General features: G+C 55.4%; 3 protein-coding genes across 7 annotated transcripts in view; all 3 read right to left on the bottom strand.

Annotated features, from left to right (window-relative positions):
* Nucleotides 1–42: 42 nt before the first annotated feature.
* AMT (aminomethyltransferase) lies at nt 43–2,148 on the bottom strand. The gene is made up of 8 exons (XM_053953483.1): nt 1,829–2,148; nt 1,673–1,753; nt 1,433–1,564; nt 1,190–1,268; nt 923–1,068; nt 653–833; nt 386–541; nt 43–278 (listed from the first exon to the last, which is right to left on the bottom strand). The coding sequence occupies exons 1-8, from the start codon at nt 2,084–2,086 to the stop codon at nt 100–102; spliced, it is 1,212 nt and encodes a 403-aa protein (XP_053809458.1). The 5' UTR covers nt 2,087–2,148; the 3' UTR covers nt 43–99.
* Nucleotides 2,149–2,310: 162 nt separating this feature from the next.
* On the bottom strand, nt 2,311–5,523 carry NICN1 (nicolin 1, tubulin polyglutamylase complex subunit). Of its 2 annotated transcripts, XM_053953486.1 has the most exons (7): nt 5,418–5,523; nt 5,099–5,272; nt 4,691–4,804; nt 4,268–4,339; nt 3,916–4,044; nt 2,754–2,858; nt 2,311–2,612 (listed from the first exon to the last, which is right to left on the bottom strand). In XM_053953486.1, exons 1-7 carry the CDS (start codon nt 5,451–5,453, stop codon nt 2,571–2,573), a joined length of 672 nt encoding a protein of 223 aa, XP_053809461.1. In that variant the 5' UTR covers nt 5,454–5,523; the 3' UTR covers nt 2,311–2,570. The 2 variants fall into 2 exon arrangements, with proteins under 2 accessions (XP_053809461.1, XP_053809462.1); XM_053953487.1 differs by lacking the exon at nt 3,916–4,044 and having other exon boundaries at nt 5,418–5,510.
* Nucleotides 5,524–7,234: 1,711 nt separating this feature from the next.
* DAG1 (dystroglycan 1) overlaps nt 7,235–21,419 on the bottom strand; it is a 49,540-nt gene continuing 35,355 nt past the window's right edge. For all 4 annotated transcript variants that reach the window (XM_053953869.1, XM_053953868.1, XM_053953871.1 and 1 more), the window contains exon 3: nt 7,235–10,111. In XM_053953869.1, the coding sequence (XP_053809844.1) occupies nt 7,703–10,111 (2,409 nt within the window). In that variant the 3' untranslated portion in view covers nt 7,235–7,702. The remainder of the gene's footprint in view (nt 10,112–21,419) is intronic.

The following is a 21,419-nucleotide window of genomic DNA, read 5'->3' as shown; positions in this document are numbered from 1 at the left end:
GCTCCTTGTTTTGGCATTGCCAACAGAATCAGAGAGGAAAGGGAAATGGGGCAGGTGTTTATTGGAGCCGGGGCACTGTGCCCACAGCATGGGCTGGCCTCACTTGGCCATGTAGTACTGGGTGGGCACAAAGGGCATCTTGGTGATGACAGCAGGATGCTGCTTCTTCCGCACCTCGACGGTGAGCTCGGTGCCAGCCCGGCTGTGCGCTGCCTCCACATAGCCCATGGCGATGTTCTTGCCCAGGCAGGGCGAGGGACATCCACTGGTCACCGTGCCTGAGATGTGAGGACACGGGGAGGTGAACGGGGCCTGGCCAGCCCCTGTCAGTGCCATGGCCACAGGTTGGGGTCATGCCCGTGCCAGCCCCAGTGCCCCCACCTACCCACAGGCCTGCCTTCGGGGCCCAGGATGGCCATGTGGGGCCGGATGGCGGGTCCCACCGACGTCAGCCCCACACGCCTGCGCCTTGGCTTCTCTTTCACTTGTGCCATGATGACAGCAGCACCAGGGAAGTCCATGGCCACACGCCGGCGCTTCCCTGCAGGGCACAGATGGGTGAGGGTTGGTGATGCCTGACTGATCTCCTTGTACCCACTGGGGACACCTTGCTGCTCTGCCTGCCCCAAGGAGGGGGTGGAGGTGGACCTACCCAAAGTCCACATCAGCCCGGCCTCGGCAGGGGTGACAGTCTCATCAATGTCGTTGCCGTAGAGGCAGAGCCCGGCCTCCAGGCGCAGGCTGTCCCTGGCTGCCAGCCCTGCTAGCCACACGTCGGGGACGCCCAGGAGCTGCTCGGCCAGCTCCACCGCCCGCGCCGCGGGCACCGAGATCTACGGTGGGACACGGGCAGGGTCAGTGGGGCACGGCCTTCCCCTGCAGTGGTACCGCAGTGGGGATGCTGGCACAGTTCCCTGGGTACCTCCACGCCATCCTCGCCGGTGTAACCACAGCGTGTGACCCGGCAGCCCGGCACGCCAAAGACGGTCGTGGTGACGCTATTCATAAAGGAGAGCTTGGCCAGGTCATCCGACAGCCCTGCCTGCAGAACCCGTGCCATGGAGGGACCTGGGGAGGCAGGTGGCTGGAAGACAGCAGTGCCCAGGGAAAGGGGGGAAGGTGGGGAGGGCAGTGACATCCACCGAGAGAGGACCTGGAGGAGGGCAGGCCCATGTGGAGCCCCCACTACCTTGCAGAGCCAGCAGCGCATTGTCTGACACCTCCAGGTGTACGTCACTGCCGGTGGCCTGCAGCTGCGCCGCTCTGTCCTGCCAGGGTGACAGAGGGCTGCTAGCACGGGGGCCAGGCCAGTGCCAGCCCCACACGTGGCCATGGCCACCTCACCCCACACAACATGGATGTCACCAAAAGGGAGAAGGACTCATTCCCACTGCGTGTCCCCCCATCCTGCGGGGCTCAGGCAGCCCCATACCCTCAAGATGGCCAAGTCCTTGTCAGCACAGGCGGCGTTGGACACCACGTAGAGGTGATCTTCTGACGTGTTTGTGATGATGAGGTCGTCCATGATGCCACCCTTCTCGTTGGTGAGCAGCGTCAGGGTGCCCTGCGGGACACGGCCCACGGAAGCATGGGCGGGCTGCCTGGACCCTCCCAGGGCATCCCGGGGACCTCCGACCCCACTGGATGCCTGGTGCCTGCCCACTGCCCCTACCTGTCCTGGCTTCAGCTCGGCGATGTCCCCCACTACCAGGCTCTCCATGAACCTGATGCGGTCCCGGCCGTACACCAGGGTCTGCAAGGGGCCGGGGAGGTTGTGAGGTGGTGCGGCTACCCCCCTGCTCCAGCCCCCTCATCCCGACCCCGCTACCTGCAGCATATGGGAGACGTCGAAGAGGGAGCAGTGGCGGCGGGTGTGCAGGTGTGACTGGAGGTGGCCCTGCCCGTAGTGCAGCGGAAGGGTCCAGCCGGCGAACGGCACCATCCGCCCGCCGCGGGCCCGATGCAGGGCATCCAGCGGCGTCTGCTTCAGCCCCTCCTCCCCGGCCCCGCTCCCCCCGGCCCCTCTCCGCGGCGCCGAGCCCGGGGGGCGGCGGGACAGCGCGGCGCGGCAGCCCGCCCGCAGCATCTTCCTCTTCCTCCTCCCTCCCGGCACGGCTCGGACCGGCCCCGGGGCGCCTGGGACATGGAGTCCGCCCGGCCCTGGCCCCGGCCCCCGCCCCCGGCCCGTCCCGCCCTCGGCACCGCCTCCCCGGGGCTGCCGGCACGGCCACCCCCATGCCCCAGAGACAGGCGGGCACAGGCAGGGCCAACGTAGCAGCTTTTAGTGGTGACCCCTCCAGCACCCCCGCACCCCTCGGTCCCCCCCCACCACCCCCTTGCAGTGTCCGGGCTCTGCCCACGGGACGTGTCCAGGAGAGGCTCCCAAGGGTCTCTGGAGGGACAGCGCTGCCCCTTGCTGCGGGGCAGTGCAGAGGGAGTCAGGGAAGGGGCACAGGGAGGGCTTGGGACCCCCGCGGGGTCAATGGCCGAGGAGGGAATGCAGGAATCCACCCAGGCCCCGGGAGCATGGAAGGGACACTTCTCCCCAGCTGGCACCAGCACCAGCGGGTTCAGGTGTAGGAAAGCAGGTTGACATCGTAGCAGCCATCCACCTGGGGAAGAGAGCGACTGTCACTGTCTGCACAGCACTGCTGGGATACTCCAGCCCCATCCTGCTGGGAGCAGCCCCTCTGGGAGGGCTCCTGAGCCATGTGGCAAGGCCAGAGTCCCTGTCAGCAGGGGGTGGGACTCACGTCGAAGCGCCCGATGCGGGCAGCTGCCTGGCGAGCCCGGATCACCTCTGTCAGCACCCACATTTGCTGGACCTCTGTCGACACCTTCTCCGGATCAGGGAGCTCCTGGAAAGAAGTGGGCACAATGCTGTGGAGCAGGGATGGCCCGGATGGGTTGGATGATCCTGGGTTTGGGCAGTGGTGTGGCTGGATGGCTTTGCCTCCCAGGGAGCCAGGCACGTGATGGTGCCCACATTGCTGATCTGCTGGTGGTTTCCCAACATGAGGTAAGCAGGGCCCCTCTCTAGGAAAACAAACCACTGGGGACATAGGTGAGTGACCCTGATCCCTGGGCGCTGCGGTGCCAACACAGTCCATCTCTGCTGGCAGGTGGCCAGGCTGAGGACAGAAAGCTGATTCCTGGCTAATCATTAAAAACCTAACTGCACAGTCCAGAGTTTCCCAACAGCCTCACTATGCGATGCTCCCTGGGCTTGGGTGCAGAATCCTGGGCACACATGCTGGTTCACCCCAGGGACCTTTAGCCAGGTGGGACATGTGGGCTCAGCAGCAGCTCTCCTGGCTGGGGCACAACTCTCATGGGGGCACAGCTCTGTGGCACTGGGCTGAGGGGTGCCTCATGGTGATGTTGGGAAGAGCCAATCTCAGAGCAACATCTGGCACCTGCCCCAGATACTCCTTGCCAAGGGGAACGTGATCCAAGCAATCAGCAAGAGACTAGGGTGCCCTCCCCAAACTGTCACACAGCTGGGCAAGGATTGGGAGCAGCAGTCTCACTGCTGGTGCAGTGTGAGCAGCGTAGCATGGAAGCCCAGCAGCAGAACTGCCCTGGCAGGTGTGGGCTGTGTGCCACCCTCCTGCAGGCAGCACCTCCAGTAGATTCAGCAGGTTCCCATGGGCGAGCCAGCTCCCATCCTGGCCCTGCTCTGCCTGGACTTTGCCCCCCCATCTGCCAGGCAGATGTGGCTGGCAATCTGTAAACACGTGCTGTGATGCCCCTCTGCCCACATGCTGTCGTGGCTGGGCAACGTGTTCCCCAGAGCACACCCTCTGCAACGTACTGGGAACCAGCCCAGTCCCCACATGTCCCACCCACCCCTGAGTGATGCTGTGCACCCACTGCTCCCACAGATGTCCCTGTCCCTGTTCCCACACATCCCACCTGCCAATGAACCATGCTGTGTATCCACTGCTCCCACAGGGATGCTCTTGTTCCTGTCTCCATCCCACTGCTGTCGGCTGAGGGGCACTGTGCACCCACTTCTCCCTTGGTGATGTTCCTGTCCCCAGACTAGAGGGCAAATAGACTTAAGCGTCACCTCAAATAGCACATCCCCATGGAGATATTTTTCTCCTTAGTACTGCAAACTACTTCCAGCACAAGGTGGGTTATTTCAGGGCTCCACAGCTATTCCTGGTGAAAGCCTGGAGCCAACAAGGCAGGCATGGGCCTGGCAGCCTCCCGATGGATGCTCATGGCTGGCACCCCCAGTACCTCAGCAGGGATTACTCACCCCATGTAGGCTGGCTGGCTGCTCCGGAGGGGTCAGCTGGGAGAGCCAGGAGGGAAAATCCTTCTGAGGACTCTGAAACAGATCCAGAGGGTCACACAGGGCGTTCCCAACCCTATCTCCATCCTTTACACCAGGCAGCCTGCTGGGGCTTCGAGCTCACCCCTAGTGATATTGCTATGGAAGTGTCACTTTACTATCCTTAAAGAGAAATTTGTAGGGAATTCTGTGTTTTGAGTGGCTGTTGGAGCAGTCCCTTCCCCAGCACCACTGGAGCACAAGTGGATCCCAAGTGCCCCAGCAAAGGACAAGGACCTGGACTCACATCTCCCCAGAGATCCCCAGAGCTGTAGGGGGAAATGCCAGGTATAGAGCTGGGGACAGTGGCTTGTCCTGGCCCTCTACCCATGCCTGGCACCTGCTCACCTTCTGTCCAGGGGGGAAAATCTGCAGGTCCTCGATGGTGAAGTGGAGCCAGACTGGGGAGGGCTGTCGCAGGATGAACCGCATTGCTGTCACCTGGTCCAGGTCACACAGCATCTGCAGGGCAAGGGCCAGGGAGTGTAACCACAGGGGCTGGCACTGACTGGGGGCAGCTTTTGGGGTATCCTCCCAAAACCCCCAACCCACCCCAGGTGGAAGAAGCCCAAGGGAAACATCGTCCCATGAGGGCTGGCTGGGCTGAGTGGGGCACAGGGGGCGGGACTCCCACAGCCATGGGGGTCAGTGGGACACGGCACCAGACCCCTGGAGCAGGAGCCATCCTGGGGTGTGGGCAGACAGGGGTGAGCCCCAGAGGGGGCTGATACCACAGTCCCATCCGGACATGCTGACCTGGTGCCGGTGGAGGCAGAAGTAGTCCTGGGAACCCTCCTCGGTGTGCGGGCAAGGCATCAGGCACAGGTCCCGCAGGCACGTCATCCAGCGCCGGGACCCGCCGGGGCCGGGCCGCTGCACCCGCACGCTCAGGAACGCCGTGTAGAAGTTCTTGAACACGATCTCCTGCACCTGCGGGACCGGCGACCTCAGCCCCACAACGGCATCCCCCCATACCTGCACCGGCATCCCCCCGATACCGACACCGGCATCCTCCCCCCAGTACTGGGACGGGCGCACCGGCAATCCCCCTCCCATACCGGGATCCCGTACCCGCACTAGCACAGCCCCATATCGGGACCTCCAAGGACATCCTCCACTCTACTGGGACTGGCACTGCATCCCCAGCATGGGTAAGGGTGGTACCCCAGTACCGGCATCCACCCGTTACCGGCATCCCCTCCGCCCCGGGTCCGCCCCTCACATCTTCCTCGTACCGCCCACGGCATCCCTTCTGCCCTGGGACCGCCCCCGGCTTCTCCCCGTATCGGCACCGGCATCCCCACCCACCCCGCCCCGCTGCTGCCCCCGGCATCCCCCGTCCTGCCCCGGGACCGACACCACACCCGGCCCCGACTCCCCCGGCCCTGCACCGTCCCCGGCACGGCCCCCGTCTTCCTGTGTGACCACCCCAGCACAACCTCCGCCGGCACCGCCCCCGGCATCCCCCCGTGACTCCACGGGACCACCCCGGTACCCCCCCCCCGACGGTACCGCGGCGGGCGCGGCCGCACTCACGTCGGCGGCAGCGCCGCGGGGGAAGCGGAGGTCGATGACGGCGACACCGGGCCGTGCGGGCTCGGCCCCCCCGGCCAGCTGGAGCGGGGCGGCGGGGCGGGGGGCGCAGGGCAGCGGGGAGCCGCCCGGCCCGGCGGGCGGACCCGGCCCCGCCGCTCCCGACATGGCGGCGCCGCGCGGCCGCCGCTCCGGGGCGGGGCCGGGCCGGGCGATGGCGTCACCGCCCGCGGGCACCGGCAGGGGGCGCCCCCGCCCCGCCACCGCCCCGGGGCGGCCCCGCCGCGGCGGGAGCGGGGGCGGTCCCGGGGCCGCGCTGGCTCCGGGCATCCCCCGCACCGGGGCCACCCCAGCGCCTCCCGCACACCGGCACCGGCATCCCCGGGCGGGCTTATTTTTTTCTCGGCCCCGCGGCACCGAGACCGGAGATGGGGGTTGAGCACCCCCCCCCGCTGCCCTCCCCGGTGCCCCGGGCAGCGCCGTTCCGGAATGAAGCGGCGGGTCCGGCCCCGATGTGCGGGGTCAGCCCTTCGCCCGGGGCGCACACGGGCAAATCCCAGCTGGGGATGTCGGGGCTCGGAGCAGAGGGGATGGGGACGGTACCGGTACCGTGGCGGGTCCCCCGGGGCCGGCCCGAGGGGGCTGAGCCCGTACAAACTGCTGGCAGCCGCACACCGGTTTTTACGTCTTTTTTTTTTAATAAAACAATCGGAGTCTGTATCAAAAATTTAGTAAAAAATTAGATTTGAGAGTTCACCGATTTTTTTTTAAACTATTAACTATTCCTGGCGCTCTTTTTTATTTTTTCTTTTTCTTTTTTTTTTTTTTTAACTTTTTTATCTTTTCCAACAGTGTCCAGGCTGGAGTGCCAGTGTGAGGCCATTCCTGCACAGTCCCAAGGAGCAGCCGGGACAGAGAACACACTCTACTCTCATCAAAACACCCCAGGGGGAGGGGGTTTTGCTTCAAATCGACCCCCCCAGCCCTGGTGCTCGCAGAGAAGTTCGTCGTGGCACAGGGCTCAGCTCATCCTTCCATGAGCATTCCCTGGCACAGCGATGCACCCCCTGCTCAGCCATGGGCACCCCAGGCCAGGCCGACCCAACTCATGACTATTTTATGATGCGTGAGAAAGATAGGATTTCTTTGATTAAAAATAAAATAAAAATGATAAAAGAATCAAACCCCAAACCAAGAAGCTGATCCACCCCCAAGAGGAGGAGGATGGCTGGCTGGCTGGCCCCGCTGAGCAGCCCGTGGAGCTCGCCTGCAGCACAGCACTGCCCTCCCCATCCCCAAAAACTACACATCCCAGTTTAGGTAAACAGCAGATTAAATGTAAAAACTTAAACCACCGACTTCAGAAAGTCCCTTGAATTTAATTATTTTTAGGCTACCTTTCATGTTACGTCCTGTAGCTAGACACACGTGAATAGAAAAAACAGTACAGTTAGTGTTAAAGGCAAACAGCGGAGACCCAGAGTGCTACCCCAGTGCTGCCTGCTCCTCCCGACCCGGCCCGACCCGTCCCGACCCCCCTCCCTGCCCACCGCCCCGGCCCCGGCCGAAGCCCAGCCGCCGGGAAGGCGTCTTTGAGCCGAGAATTTTTTTTCTATGAATAAAATAAAACCAAAGCTTGTTAGGCAAAAATAAAACAAGTGTCCCCCCGAGTCCCGCGAGCGCTCCGGTGCGGCGGGCACAGCCGGGGAGAGCCTGCTGGGGAGCGGGCTGGGCTTTCATGTTCCCGGCTGGCGAGGGGGCTGCCGGCCCACAGACAGCACCGGTGTGGAGCTGGAGGCCCCTTCTCCCCCGAGAGCCTCCTGTTTGTTAAGGGGGGACGTAGGGCGGTGGGGACCTGTACGGGGTCATGTTCTTCGGGCGGGAGCCTTTCCCCTCCATGGGCGCAGTGAAGGGGGGGGGAGGCTGGTAGGGCGGCGCGTTGGGGTCCTCGTCCCGCAGCGGAGTGTACTCCCCGATGGTGTCCTGGTTGAGCGGCGTGGTCTCCGGCATGCTCTGGTTGGGGTACTCTGGGGGGGGCAGTGGGGCTTTCTCCTCCTGGAGGATGAGGGGCATGCTGGAGGACGGTGGGGGCTTGGAGTCGTCCAGCTCGTCGGCGAAGATGATGGGCACGCCTTTCTTTATGAAGGTGGCCTGGTCTTCGATGGTCAGCTTGCCTTTCCTCTTCTTGCGGTAGCAGATCATGGCAATGATGCCAGCCACGAGGAGGATGGCGGCCACCACCACGGCAGGGATGACAGTGTGCAGGTACACATCGTCCTCGCTGCTCTTCTCAGGGTCTTTGCCTGCTGCCACCGTTGGCGTTGCCTCTGAGATCACCCTGCCATCCTTGGTCACGGGGACAAACTGGATGTGCCTGCAGCTGCCAGAACCAACCACAGACACATTCAAAGGCTTGAACTCGGGCTGCAGGACATTGGACAAAGCTGGGCTCGGCCTGCCGGAGTCATCCGCAATTTTTTTGCTCAAAGTCCGGATCTGCTCCCGAGGGCAAGGCTCCAGTGGCAGCGTGTTGTTGGTCCACTCCACTACGATGGAGCCTTTGGCGATGTCCTGCACTGTGATTGTGCTGCTGTTCCTGTCGCCAAATGCCAGAGCCAGCTTCTTCACCAGCATGATCTTTTTATGGATGTCATTCACCACTGCGTTATGGTCCCCTTCCAGCCTGGCCTTGAACTTCACTGGAGACTTGTCCCCATGTGGGCGCTTGTGAACATGGATTTCAAAAGCATCCACAGCAAAAAGCCCGCCCTTGTCAGTGGCATACATGAAGTACTCGTGCTTCCCAATGTGGTTGTGGTCTGGCATGCCATACATGAGCTGGCTGGTGCTGTTGAACTGCACCCAAGAATTCTCCTCGATCATCTGCTGCTCCTTCAGCTTTAAGGTCAGCTGCAGCTTGTCAGTGGTGGTGTCTTCCTTGTCGTAGAAGGTATCTGACGGTATCTTAACCTCGAAGTACGTGCCCTCCCAGGCATCGACCCTGTCGATGTGGTTCGTCAGCTTGGGTGGCTCGTTCGGCTCCCAGGGCCGGGGCAGCCCGCTGGCTGTGGTGCGCACGCGGGACGGCGGAGAGGCCGTTGTCAGCTTGGAGATGGGCGATCTGGTTGTGCTGGGAGGCTTTGTTGGACGGGGCGTTTTGGGCCTTCGAGTAGGCCTTCGTGTTATTGCTGTGGAGGAGTCTGTCGTGGACGGTGTGGCTGGCTTCAGAGTGGAGACTCTTGGTTTCTTGGTGGTAGTTGAGGGCGGTGTGATCACTGCTGTGGGCTCTACATACCCAGGCATTGTGGGGCGAATCGGCACGGAGGCCGTGCCCGTGCCTTCTGCTACCCTGGTTGGCTGGATTGGCCCCAGCGTGGGCGTCTGGACAATGGGGCCTCTGGTTCTGATGGTGACTGTTGGCTTCCTCGGCAGTGGAATGGGCTCCCGGACAGGAGGTGCCGTTGTCTCTGTGGGAGGCGCGATGGCGGGCGACGTTGGGGTGGGGACAATCCTGGTGGGTGGCTCTTGTGCGGCAGTGGTGGGCGGCCCGATGGCAGTCAAAGGCGTAGGGGTGGCGTTGATCTGCCGCCGCATCCTTTTTGGGAGGTGAGGTTTCTTGTTAGCAATGTGCCAGCCAACAACCGGGTAGCCAAGGCGGGCAGACATGGTTCCTTCCTTAGCTGGAGCCTCTACCTTGCTGATGTTGGGGACGCTGTTTTGGCTCAGGGAACATCCCAGTTTCCATGAGAGTAAGGCCCCGTTTTCCACCACCTTCTTTGCATTTCCTGGTCCAGCCATGAAGGCCGACATGTCAAAGAGTCTGTTATTTACAACAGGAACCAACTTCATGTTGTGAAGTTCCACCTCTGAAAAGCTTCTCATTCTGTTTAAGAGTTCAATCCTCTGCTTTGGTGTCATTTTTGTTAAGTCAGCGTCCAAAATGACAGTCAGGATAGTGACTGGCTCTTCCGAGCCACACACGAAGGGCGCTGTGTCACTCGTGTCTTGGACGGCCACTCGCACCGACTGAGGCTCGTTGTGGTCTTCTTGGTGGACCTCAATGGAGAATACATTTGTGGTCTGTGGGACATAGCTCCCATTTGGGAAGGGCTGCAGAGTGGTCACCGAGACGTAGTGGACACCCTTGTCCGTGTCAAGGGGCAGCCCTTCCAGGGAGCTGCTCTCCGCATTCCAGTGCAACCAAGAAGGCAAGGAGTCCCTCCCAGCTTCAGAGATCTACCAAACAAACAAACAAAAAAAGCTTTTAGAAGTACAGCATGAAGACAGGTTCTATCAGCAGTAATGCTTAATTTCAGGGATTAAAGAAAAAAATCTGAAGTGTAACAACTGGGGAAGGAACATCCTGGCCAGAGCACGGCAGCCTTTGCCTCCTCCTCCACATGTTGGCAAGGATGAGCTCTGCAGGGTGCACCGGACCCAAAGGGCTTAAGGAGCCACAAGAGATCATAATGTCCCACAAGGTCCGCTCGCCTGTAAGTGCTCCAACACTTGCTGTGCAACTGCCAAGCACAAGTGGTTCATTTTCTCTGAGGGCAGACCGGGAGTTTACGTCATGGGGACAGTGACAAAGCTGAGGGTGAAGTTATGCTGTACAGCAGAGCTGATCCAAAAATTGCCCTGTTCCCACTCCTTCCTCTCCCAGCTTGGCCATCTTGCTCCTTTCCTCACCCCATCACACCCGGCCCACCCTACATACATGAAGTCCACTGCTCCAGCAGCTCAGCAGAACATGTATTTTCTCCACTTATTTTCAGCTTGTCCCACTGTCCCCAAAGCCAGGATGACCCAGAGGGGCTAGAAGCTGGCCAGCTATGGTTCTGAGTCCCTGGCCTGGCTGGAGCACACCAGCTCTCAACAAGCAGCAGGAAATCCTGAGAGCTGCCTGGTGTTGTCTTGCTCTGCCAGAGCAACAGCAGCCAAGGATAAAGGAAGGCAGCAAACCCAGTGTAATGGCCAGTGTGGGCAGGCAGGGATGTGGCACGTGGGCTGACGAATTGCTGGACATGACACAGGACAGCACGCCAGTCTGGCTTCACCCCCAGGCTAGCTAAAAAAGAAGGACTTCACTTTCACATAACTTGCTGCTGCAAGGGAAGGCTTTGTTTCAGAGCACAGGCACCTCAGGACTCCAACACACTCTTTAGTACCTCTTTCAGCCCGTGGGACTGTCTCCTGCCCTGGATTGTAGCTGAGGGTGGGTGCAAACCCCCAAGGCCCCCAATTCCTGGCAGCTGACATCTGTGTGCTCTACAGCCGCTCGTGGATCACGCGGCGCAGCGGAGCCGGGCTGAGTGGTGGAAGGGTGAGGCTGCCAGCTCGGTGGGCTGTGACATTTCCCGGGGCTGTAGGTACTCCAGAGTGAGTAACCTGAGCTTCATCACCTCCCAGGCCCGGAGGCGTTTGGCAAGTGCGCTGGCTGGGCTTTCCAGAACTCCACGAGGTATCTCCCCCTGACACTCAGAGCAAACAGGATGCTTTGGGGCTCATGGAGACACATTCAGCAGCCTGGTCCATGGTCTGGGCTCACTGCAGTCCAACACAGAGCCAGGCTCTAGCTCTCTTCCTGAAAGGGTGCTTTGGTTCTCTGCAGTTCTGTAAAGCTTATACATATTTCATAATTTACCCAAATGCAAAGCTGGGAGAGGATCTTTGCAAGGAAACCTGCCTGGCAGGAGCATTCCTGCATGCAGCAGCAGGTGCAGAGCTGGGGCTGGACTGGCCAGACTGCAGGTCCTGCTGGGGAAAGCCCCTGGATGGATAAGGAAGGATGCAGGGCTGGGCACACTGTGAGTCCCGGGTGCCACTCCCACTCCCTGGCTGCAGGCAGGATCCAGGCAGCATCCTGGGAATCACCCTCACACTGTGGGTTTCAGCACATGGAAGGGTCTGGATGCACAGCTCTGCCAGCACAACGCAGGACCCAAAAATCTTTTGGCAAGAGCAGCACAAAAAAGCTTTTGTGCAAGAGCTGCAAAGGGTTTCAGCCAGCCTGGACAAGCTGGAGAGTACATCATGAGCCACATGCTGGGTACAGCTTATAGAGCAGAGTTTAAAGCTCTCAGCACAGCTTTAGTTAGCTCCTCACCAGCAATATGCCAGAGCAGAGAATTCAGATTCCTGCTTACAACAGCTGGAAGAAGCTGTCCCAAGGGCCCTGTACCTCAGTATATGCAACCATGCTCCAACATGTGAGCATCCTTCCCCAGGATGCTAGGCCTTGTTGTGTACCCACGTGTCTGGCAGAGGAGGAGGGGTTTTGGCAGGGCTATGGCTGCATTCACTCCTCCTCCACTGCAAGAACAGGAGCTGCTTTTAGCCCAGACATCCCAAAGGAAAGGCAGCCCTTCACCTGAGCTGGGCACAGGGAGCCAAGCCTCGCTCCTGCAGGAACAAAGGAACGAATTGTCCTTCCTTGGCATTTCTTCTGCCAAAAGAGAACAAAGGCAGGGTCTGCTCCTGCCCAGCCAGAAGCACTGACCTGCCCCCATCTTTCTTTAAAAAAGGGTAATTTCATCACACCCTCTAAAAACTGAGATGCCAGGACAATGCTCAGTCCAATAAAGCATTTACAGTAGTGGGAGCTGGATGGTTCCACTCTTTATCTTCTTGTGCCAAAATCAGCCACTAAGCTGCCCACTGTGGAGGAGGGCTGGGCTGGGCACACATAAGGAACAGAAACATAGGGAGCCAGGACAAAGCCACAGCATTATTGAGGCTTACACAATCAAGAAGAATAAAAACTGTAATAGTGAGTGGTTAAATTCACTCGGTGTGCAATTTTAGGCTACATTTGGAACAAATCTTCCCTTTCTGTGCACTCTGCAAAAGCCCTTAATTACAGGATCACACACTCCACACAGCTTTCCTGAGAGTCAGAGTTTTCTGCTGCTGCCTCCTCCCTGGGCACAGGCATGACTTGAGAAGAAGACCTACAAGCAGCAGTATTTTACCCAGTCTCATGTCACAAGGTGATTCTTCCTTCAGTCATCTCTGCTCCTACTTCTGACAGCCAAACTCACTTCAGAAAGGTGGCTGACCCCACATGCAGAAATGACAACGAGGGAGGCACAGGCCAGTCTGAATATTCCTGCTTGGAAAAGCATTTTTAACCTACAGTTTACATGTAGGGCCCATGCTAGAAAAGGAAACTGCAGCCAGACAGATTCATACCAAAAACTAGGCTCTCCTGAAAAACAAAAACAAGGCCAAGCAATCACTGACTGGGATGACTTGTTCTAGCAGGGATGCGACAGTTGCAAAACATTTATAAACCCAATTAAACTTGATTTAAAAAGAGCTGAGCTAGTTCAGCTGTGTTCAGCCTGTGAGGAGATGTGGACTGTTTCTAAAGGCTCTGCAAGAGATGATTAAGAAAATCAAATTTATGTGGATTACTCCTATGAAGCCTGTGCCTCCCCTGGGAAATCTTTGAGAAGGCAACAAGTCACAAGCATTTCATGTCTCTGTACTGCTTTAAACACAGCTACTGACCTGATAGCAGAAATCATCCATGTTCACGTGAGAAAGGAAGAGCCCAGAAAGATTAGAGTAGATAAATAAAGTTGTTAGCATGATGGATAAAAATATTTGCTCCTAAACAAATGCTGACCAGCGGAGGCCTTGGCATGGGTCTGTCCTGTCCACGTCACTGCTGTGTTTGCAGTGGTGTGGACTGTGAGGAGGGAGACCTGGACTCTGTTCTAGCAATGTTTCCTTCAAATATTGCTTCAAAGGGTATTTGTTAAGGCTACACATAGTTAATGATTTGGGATCTCTAGTTTTCATGTTAAAAGTTTCCCACTTTTCTATGTATGCAATAAGTATCAGCCTTGAGCCCTGCCATTTCCCTCAGGGGGTCTGGTTTCAAAATAACTCTTCCATTGCCCAAGTTTAAAAAAAAAAAGGCTTTGTTTTCCCATTACTTGAAATAATTGTAAATGAATGCTTATTGGCTAAAGATTACACAAGCCTGGCAGTGTATCGAAGACCATTAAAAAATAAGCCATGATTGTGATTTAAAATACATACAGTGAGTGGTCTGGCTGGTTTTGAAGACCTTGTTCACAAAATCCTTTCAGATAGACATGGCCTGTTATTTTTAGGCCAGCCAAGAGCAGTCAGCTCATGAAAGAAGATAGCTCAGTTTGACTTGTTTTTTTAAACTTGGATCTTAAAGCCCTGTAGCCAACAAGACAAAGATAAGCAAAGGAGCAGTGAACAAAACTGCTGCCTCGAGGGAATTCAGGCAAAAACTGCATTCTTGCTTACTAGAGTGCCCTTTAATCCTCCAGGTATTTAGTCCTCCTCCTTCTGATGAATCCCCTGAACAGGAGGCAGTGAGCCCTTTGCCAGGAGACAGGCACCACAGGATCCTGCCACAGGTCTCCACTATGGCACACCACAATGCACAATTCCCAGTCGTGGCAGTATCCAATGGGATCTCCCCTGTCGGTGCTGACAGACCTTTGCACAGGCAGCAGCAGCTGGGAGTCGGCTCCTTTCACATCAGTCCTAAAAAGCCCCTGATGACTGCTTTTGGGCAGAGTCAGCATGGACAGTCCTGCAGCTCTGCCAGATCTCCCACTGCCCCTTTCCCCTCCCTGCGTCCAGCAGCTGCTGAGAGACAGACCCTGTGCCAGGGATTTATCTGGGGTGTAATTACTGATGACAATTTACTGTAGCCAGACTCCTTCAGCATCACCCCAACACACATGGCCAGCAATGAGGAATATCCCAGCTGGGCCCTCCAGAAGGTGAGCTGAGCTGAGCTGTGCCCAACCGGCTGACCCAGCCAGTGTCACACCAAGTCTGCAGGCTCAGGCTTCTGCAAGCAATTAACCAGCAGGCAGGGGAAGAAAATGGAAATTCAAATGCAATTCAAATGCAAATATAACTGCAGAGAAAGAGTCAAGCCTAAGCTGTTTGCCTAAGCCCAAGCTTCAATTTAAACCCCCTGCTAATGCTGCAGCATGGGCAGTGTTGGCAGCAGAAGCAACAGGCAGCCTCAGCCCTGAATCAGATCCATGGGCAGGGGAGATTTTCATTGCCTTGTCCCACAAAAGTTGGGGGAGGGACACTGGCTTCAGATCCACCCCAGTGCTGCTAGAACTGTGGGCACTGCAATGAGCACAGCCAGACTGGAGTCAGGAGAAGTGATGGGCACAGGTGCTGCAGGATCTAGCTCAGAGGATGGAGTCCTTGTTTTGGGAGGCAGGCTCTGCCTGTGGATCCATCAGGTGCACTCCTCACGTGGCAAAAAGGCTGCACTGTGCCTGCAGACCAAGCTGTCCAGGAACCACAGCCCCAGGCAGGTCCCAAGGCAGCAGAGGCTGCTGCACTGGGTCATGGAATGCGATGGTGCAAGACAGGAGCTGGAGAGCCCTCAGCCCACAGCAGCTGCCAGAGCCTGCCAGAGTTCAATGTTTGGACAATGCTTTCAGACACATGGTGATTCTTCGTGTTCTTCTGTGGTGGGCCAGGGCTTGGACTTGATGGTCCTTGTGGGTCCCTTCCAACTCTCAATATCCTATGATTCTATGAAGCTGTGGGCCTTTGGCCCTAAGAACAGCCCTGCCAAGGAGGTTGGCCTGTGTGCATCCAGGAGAGGTCATGTGAAGGAGCCTCCAACCTTACTTGCCACCTCCTCTCCTCTAACACAACAGAACTGCAAACTAGGACATCAGACAGGCCATGCCTAGAAACACAAGGCCTAGAAAACAGTGGTGCAAAGAGGATGGGCACCTCTCAGAGCCTTCTGCTCACTGGGCACTGCTGCTGCAGTGCTGTGCTATGGGAAAGCTCAGGCTGGAGAAAGGAAAGCTGTGCTTGGCACAGCAAGCAGAAAGGACTTCCAACACAGATGCTTCCCTGTGGAAGGGACTGCGATACCTGCCAGGGCTTTTGGGTACCCTCAGCAGACACTGCTCCTCTGGGCTGCTGTGTACCTTGCACAAAAGGCCCAAGAACTCATGGACAAAACAAGCTGCTCCAGAACATCTCATGCAGATGCCTCTGCCCCTGGAAGTCTAAAAACAGCCCAGAGACTCGACTGGCTTTCAGAAGTACGTCAGCCTCGGTGACACAAGCCATCATTACCAGCAGGAGATCACCACCTCTGTTCAGAGACCAAAAGCTACACAAGAACAGCCAGTAATTGGTGCTTCCTTAATGCACAGGTAGGTCAGGATGGTTGAACTAACCCCACATTTTGGCTGGTCTCAGTCAAAGCCCTGCAAAGCCCTTCCTGTATGTCTCCGTGCACTGAAGCTGTTGCTTTAGAAAAACAAATCAAACCCAGCCCAGAAAGCTGAGCTAAGGGGGAATAAGGCTTGCAGCTAAGGGGGAATAAGGACATCACTGGTCCTGGCCCTCATCTTCAAGTTCAACTTCAAGTTCAAGGATAAAAGCTAGTAACAAAGTTACTCGAAGTAGCTGTTCTGCTTTTATGTGCTCTTGACAACCTGAATGAGAATTTTATGTGTCTCCTGCTAATCTGCATTTCCCAGCCATTCAAGGAGTGAGTGAAGCCTCATGCACAGAAAACAGCCCCCCTACTCTGCGGATGTGGGAGTAGGGCTGTGCTGTGGGCTCAGCCTGCCTTCCACACGAGCTGGGCTTTGTCTGACCAGCTTCTTTACCATCAGTAAAACAGCTCTGCAAAGGTGCAGGCTGAGCAGCTATGCCCAGCTCATGCCACCCTCGCATACTCCTGCCATGACGGCTTCGTTTCCAGATGCGCCTCTGTGCTGGCTATAAGGACACCATTCAGCGTCCCACTCTGCCTGGGCAAGGGAACACAACAGCTGTTTCACTGGGAGGTCACTACAAAACATTGAGTGTCCCAAGAAATCCTCCTTTCATCGGTCCGTGCAAGCAGCTTGGAAGGATTTGTTTAGCCTTATTGTTGGAGCGGGAAGGCGCAGCCCGCCCGTGCCAGGGCTAGGGTCAGCACGGGCTGCCCACACCCTGCTTTATCCCTTGTCCGGGGGGTGACCACGGGGCAGGAAAAGCCTCAAACAGCTTTAAAAAAAAAGTTTGGTCGGGCTCTTCTTTCAGGGCAACTTTTTATAAGCGAAAGGCCAAAGGGAAGCAAAAATACCACAGAGCAGGGATGCCAAGTGCTGGGGGTTTAGCGCTGCCACCGCAGAGCTAACCAGCCCTGGCAATTTATTCCTCCCATCAGCAGATTGCTGGAAAGCTGGCTTTTAAGAGCATGGCAAGGAAAGGCAGACCAGATCTTGCAGCCTCAGGTCTGCTCCTTCGCAGGATTTTCATTATCGTCACATTCCTCTGTCTCCCTGGGTGCTCAAAGCAACAACCTGTAAGAGCAGGGCAAAACAAGGAACTTCCCAGCCCGTCTGAAAAGCCAGTTTATAATTAGATCGAGTCACATTTTCCACTCCTCCAAATTCAGAGTTTGTTACTAAGTGTGCACTGAAAATGCCAAATTCTCTGACTCGGTCTCGCTGCAGGAAAAAGATAAGCCCCCTCGGCCTCCCTGAAGGAATCTTATCAGCTCATCTTATCACTCAGACTGCAGTGTGGCAACCAAGCAAAGTCCTGCCCAAGTCTTCCTTTGCCTGGACCTGTTCCAGGCACTGCCATTTATCCCTGTCTGCTCGCCTGTAAATAGCGGCTGCTGCTGCACCTCCCAGCTAGTCCAAGAAAACCAGGGACCCCAGGGAGGAGGTGAAGCTCAAATGCCTTGACACAGAGAGCCTTTTAAGATACCCAGCCTGATGACACAGCCCCTCGGGAGTGCTCTTTGCTTCTCTTCTTCCTTTGAGAAATGCCACTTTAATAAATTTCACATTCAGTTAAAATGCTTTGAAATAAAGATCATTGCAAGAGGGAAAAAAAAAGTCAGTATTTTGTGGTTTTCTTCCCTGAAAGCAAGTGTGTCCTGGCACTGCAGGCTGGCTGTCAACATCCAGCCCTTGGCTTTGGGGTTGAAGCAGGATTGAGGTGAGCCCTGACAGTAGATACCCATGTCAGGACTCCTGCAACCCAATCTCTGTGGATCCTGTTTATAAATCAAGGTCCCCGACATCTGATGAGAGCAAAGCTGTTCAATAAAAGCCACTTCAGCAGATGGCAAACGAACAACCATTGGAAACTCAGCCTCCTGCTTGGAAAGTTTAGTGGTGGACTTGGCAGTGCTGGGTTAATGGTTGGGCTGGATAATCTAAAAGGTATTTTCCAACCTACACAACACTGTGATTCTATGAAAGCAAGACTCCCTTTTTCCCAGATGGATATCCAGTCTCTGATAACCTCCAAACCCACTCCATAGCTGCACTGTGTAATTTACCTGAGTGAATTCTGTTGTTCTAATCACTTTCCCACCAGCTATGTTTGCTTACAGAGACAGCTTCTCAGGGCCTCTGCTATGTGTTTTACCTGTCTTCCCAACAAAGCTCTATGGAAACCATGCACTTCAAACCTAAAAATAATGAGGGGCTAAGACACAGCTGGAAATGCTCACCTGAGCTCCTCAGCACTGGCTACAAACCCATGCAGATCTGCTCTGTGGGATCCATCCCACAGCAAACACTACCAGGACTGAAGGCAGGTCAGCAGCTTTACATGACCTTCAAGGAAAACACAGCAAATCTCCTGCTCTGGCAGAGATGTGCCTTGGGAAGCAGTACACACTGGGAGTTTCTCTCCTTCCAGCATGCTTTATAGAGCCATCTTTAAATAAAAGTTATTTAATAGTGTCTCTATGTATTGTGGGTATATGCATTTAGGATATCAGGTTGTGCAAGGGCTCAGTTCCTTGTGGGGATAACACATCTTGGCTGCTGGCATGAGTGGAGAGCCATGTTTGGTAACAGGCACCACACCAAATCATGCACCTCACCTTTTGTCCTCTTCTGGGACTCAACAGCTAGAAGCAGCAAAAACTACAGACCAGAATATTTAAGCTGATAGGAAGATGTCCAAACCAAAGCAAAGCAGACATGGAAAAGCAAACAATTGTGGGATATAGAAAACAAGGTTATTTATAGAAGAGAAAAGGAAGTTTGATGCTTTTATAAAAGGTTCTGGTAAAATTTCATCTGGAATGTTTTGTAATGCTGTGGTCATGCAAACATAAGAAAAATATACTCAAGCTGTAGGAGGTGCAGAAGACAGCTGCAAAGCTTAGGGGAAGGAAAGAAAGCTTGTTTTATGAGAAAGACTAAAAAGGTTGGCTTGTTTAACCTAATAAAATCAAGATGGAGAATATGCCTGTCACCTATAAATACATAAGGGAAGTAAATATTATGAAGGTAGAATTGATTTAGGCTAAAGGGCAGCACATATAAATATTTCTAGCCATCTCTAAATTTAGGCTAGAAGCTGCATTTTTAATCAGAGCAGACAAATTCTGGAGCAGCTTCAAACAGAAGTGGCAGGAACAGGAAATCCAACTGGTCTTTTGACAGGAGCACGATCTGTTCTTTGACAGGACACAGCTGAGAGGTAACAGGTCAGACTCCACACAGTCCTCAGTGGCAGTAGGGTTAAGGAGATGATGACTGGTGAAGGTACCAGCACTAATGCCCATGTTTACTCTATCCCAGCCAGCATCTGCCAGGAGCCAGTGGGAGCCAGTGGCAATCCACCCACGCATTGTCTGTACGGCAAGGGGGCTGTATGATACGGGGAAATTGGGTGTTTTAACCCAGACCTTGTAAAAATACCAATGTTTTGGTGTCAAAATGTGACAGAAAGCTGTGCAAGATGCCTTTTAGGAAGCCACAGCAAGGAATTTTAATTTCCAACCACCTTCAGACAGCAGGAGAGCAGTCTTACAGCCAGAAGCCCGCTGTAGTGAGGAAGCTAGAGGACAGCATCTGGACTGACCTGCTGCCAAATCCAGCAGCTGGAATACCTGCAAGCTCCAGCTGCTTTTCAGAGCACATGATACTGCCTGAGCAAGGCACTTGCTTGGGAACACAAGGCACAGGGGATGGGTGTTACCATGGCCCCAGTGCCTTGCAGGCAGCTGGCTCTGAGCAACGTGGAAACAGACTCTGAAATTAAGACACGTGGTAGTTTTTTACTTCTTTTCTCTGCAGGTTGAGCACATTCAAATAAACTTGCTTCTGTCCTTAGCCATAAAACTCTCACCTGTTGTTCAGCAGCTTTGGGGGTAGCAGGCAAAGGCTGGGGACTGCTCCCAGGAGCACATACCTGACTGTGCAGGAGTGCGTGCCTGCGGGGCACTCCTCCACCACGCTGCACATGCCTGGCGTTGTTTCCATCCCACAACCAAGTTTGCAGATAAAAGTATTTTGTCTACAGCTGGCTGGAATCTGCTAACAAGCAGGGAGAGAATCTGAGAAGGAGCTTCAAGGCGATCCCCACCACAATCCTAGAAATAATCAGTGGGAATCATCTAGAAATGAAGCAATCACACTTTCTCCAGGTTGCAGTGGGAATCTGGGGACAGCAATTGTCAACATTTTTTAAAAAAATAAAAAATTGTAGATAATTTCTTTAAAATTCAAGAGGAAAAAATACAGGTAACCATATCTCATTGTAAACTCTGCTCTATCTCAGAAGGAACAGAAGTCCTTATTCTTTCTTCTCAGGGTTTAAGTACACCAGAGATTAAGATTCAGAAGTATTATGCTTTTACTGCTCCAGCTGAGAAATGCCAGGCAGCCTGAGAAAAAGACAGAGCAATCTGCCCTGAAACTTACCAGTAAATCAAAAATGCATCCTAGCACCCAAAATTGCCTACGCAGTTCTCACTAGCCAGGAATCAAATCCCATAGCAAAGGTCAGCTGTGCTCAGCAGCCAACACGCATTCTCTGCAAGGAGAGCCCTTCCAGAGACAGCAGCTAAGTGAAAAGCTTTCAGCTGCACTTTTAAAATCAATTTCAAGGTGAACAGATGCAACATGCACTTGGGTATACCCAGGGATAAGCATGAAAATCACTCCCAGAGTTTGTTGAACTACACACAACCAGCAGCTGTTGGGTCCTGCTGCAGCCCAGGCCCTTCCAGGCGTGTTGGTGTTGGTCAACACACCTCACACCTACATGGCAGAGACATAATGTGAAGCCATCAGGTGGAATGGAAAAAATCCCTCAGTATTTTCCTGCAGCTACTTGAGCTACCACAGATGACTTTTGTGCCAGGAAAAGATGACAGAGGAAGCTGTGGTGTTATATAAATACTGACACTTATTCTTGCCATCAAAGCAGCTATTAGACAACACCAGAACAAGCCACTTGGATGCAAAATCCCAACCCAAAGTTATCATTTCTGTAACATGAGATCTGGGGCTCACCACAGGCTCTGGCAGCTTGGTGCTGTACAGGTGCCCTGTGCTCTGAGCACAGGCTGTGGGTGAGGCTGGGCAGGGACCTTGGCCATGGGTCAGCACGGAGTCACCGAGACCAGCGTGGCCCCTTCCCCGACTCCTCTGGCCAGGGGCTCACCCTCCTCCCCCTGTCTGACCCTCTGTCCATAACAGCTGCATTCTTCAGATTTTCTGCCCACCCTGGCACATTGTGGTCTGGCACC

Source organism: Vidua chalybeata, chromosome 12, assembly GCF_026979565.1.
Source record: "Vidua chalybeata isolate OUT-0048 chromosome 12, bVidCha1 merged haplotype, whole genome shotgun sequence".
Classification (NCBI taxonomy): Eukaryota; Metazoa; Chordata; class Aves; order Passeriformes; family Viduidae; genus Vidua; species Vidua chalybeata.
The sequence above is the reverse complement of the archived record's forward strand: the minus strand, read 5'-3'. Positions and strand labels throughout refer to the sequence as shown.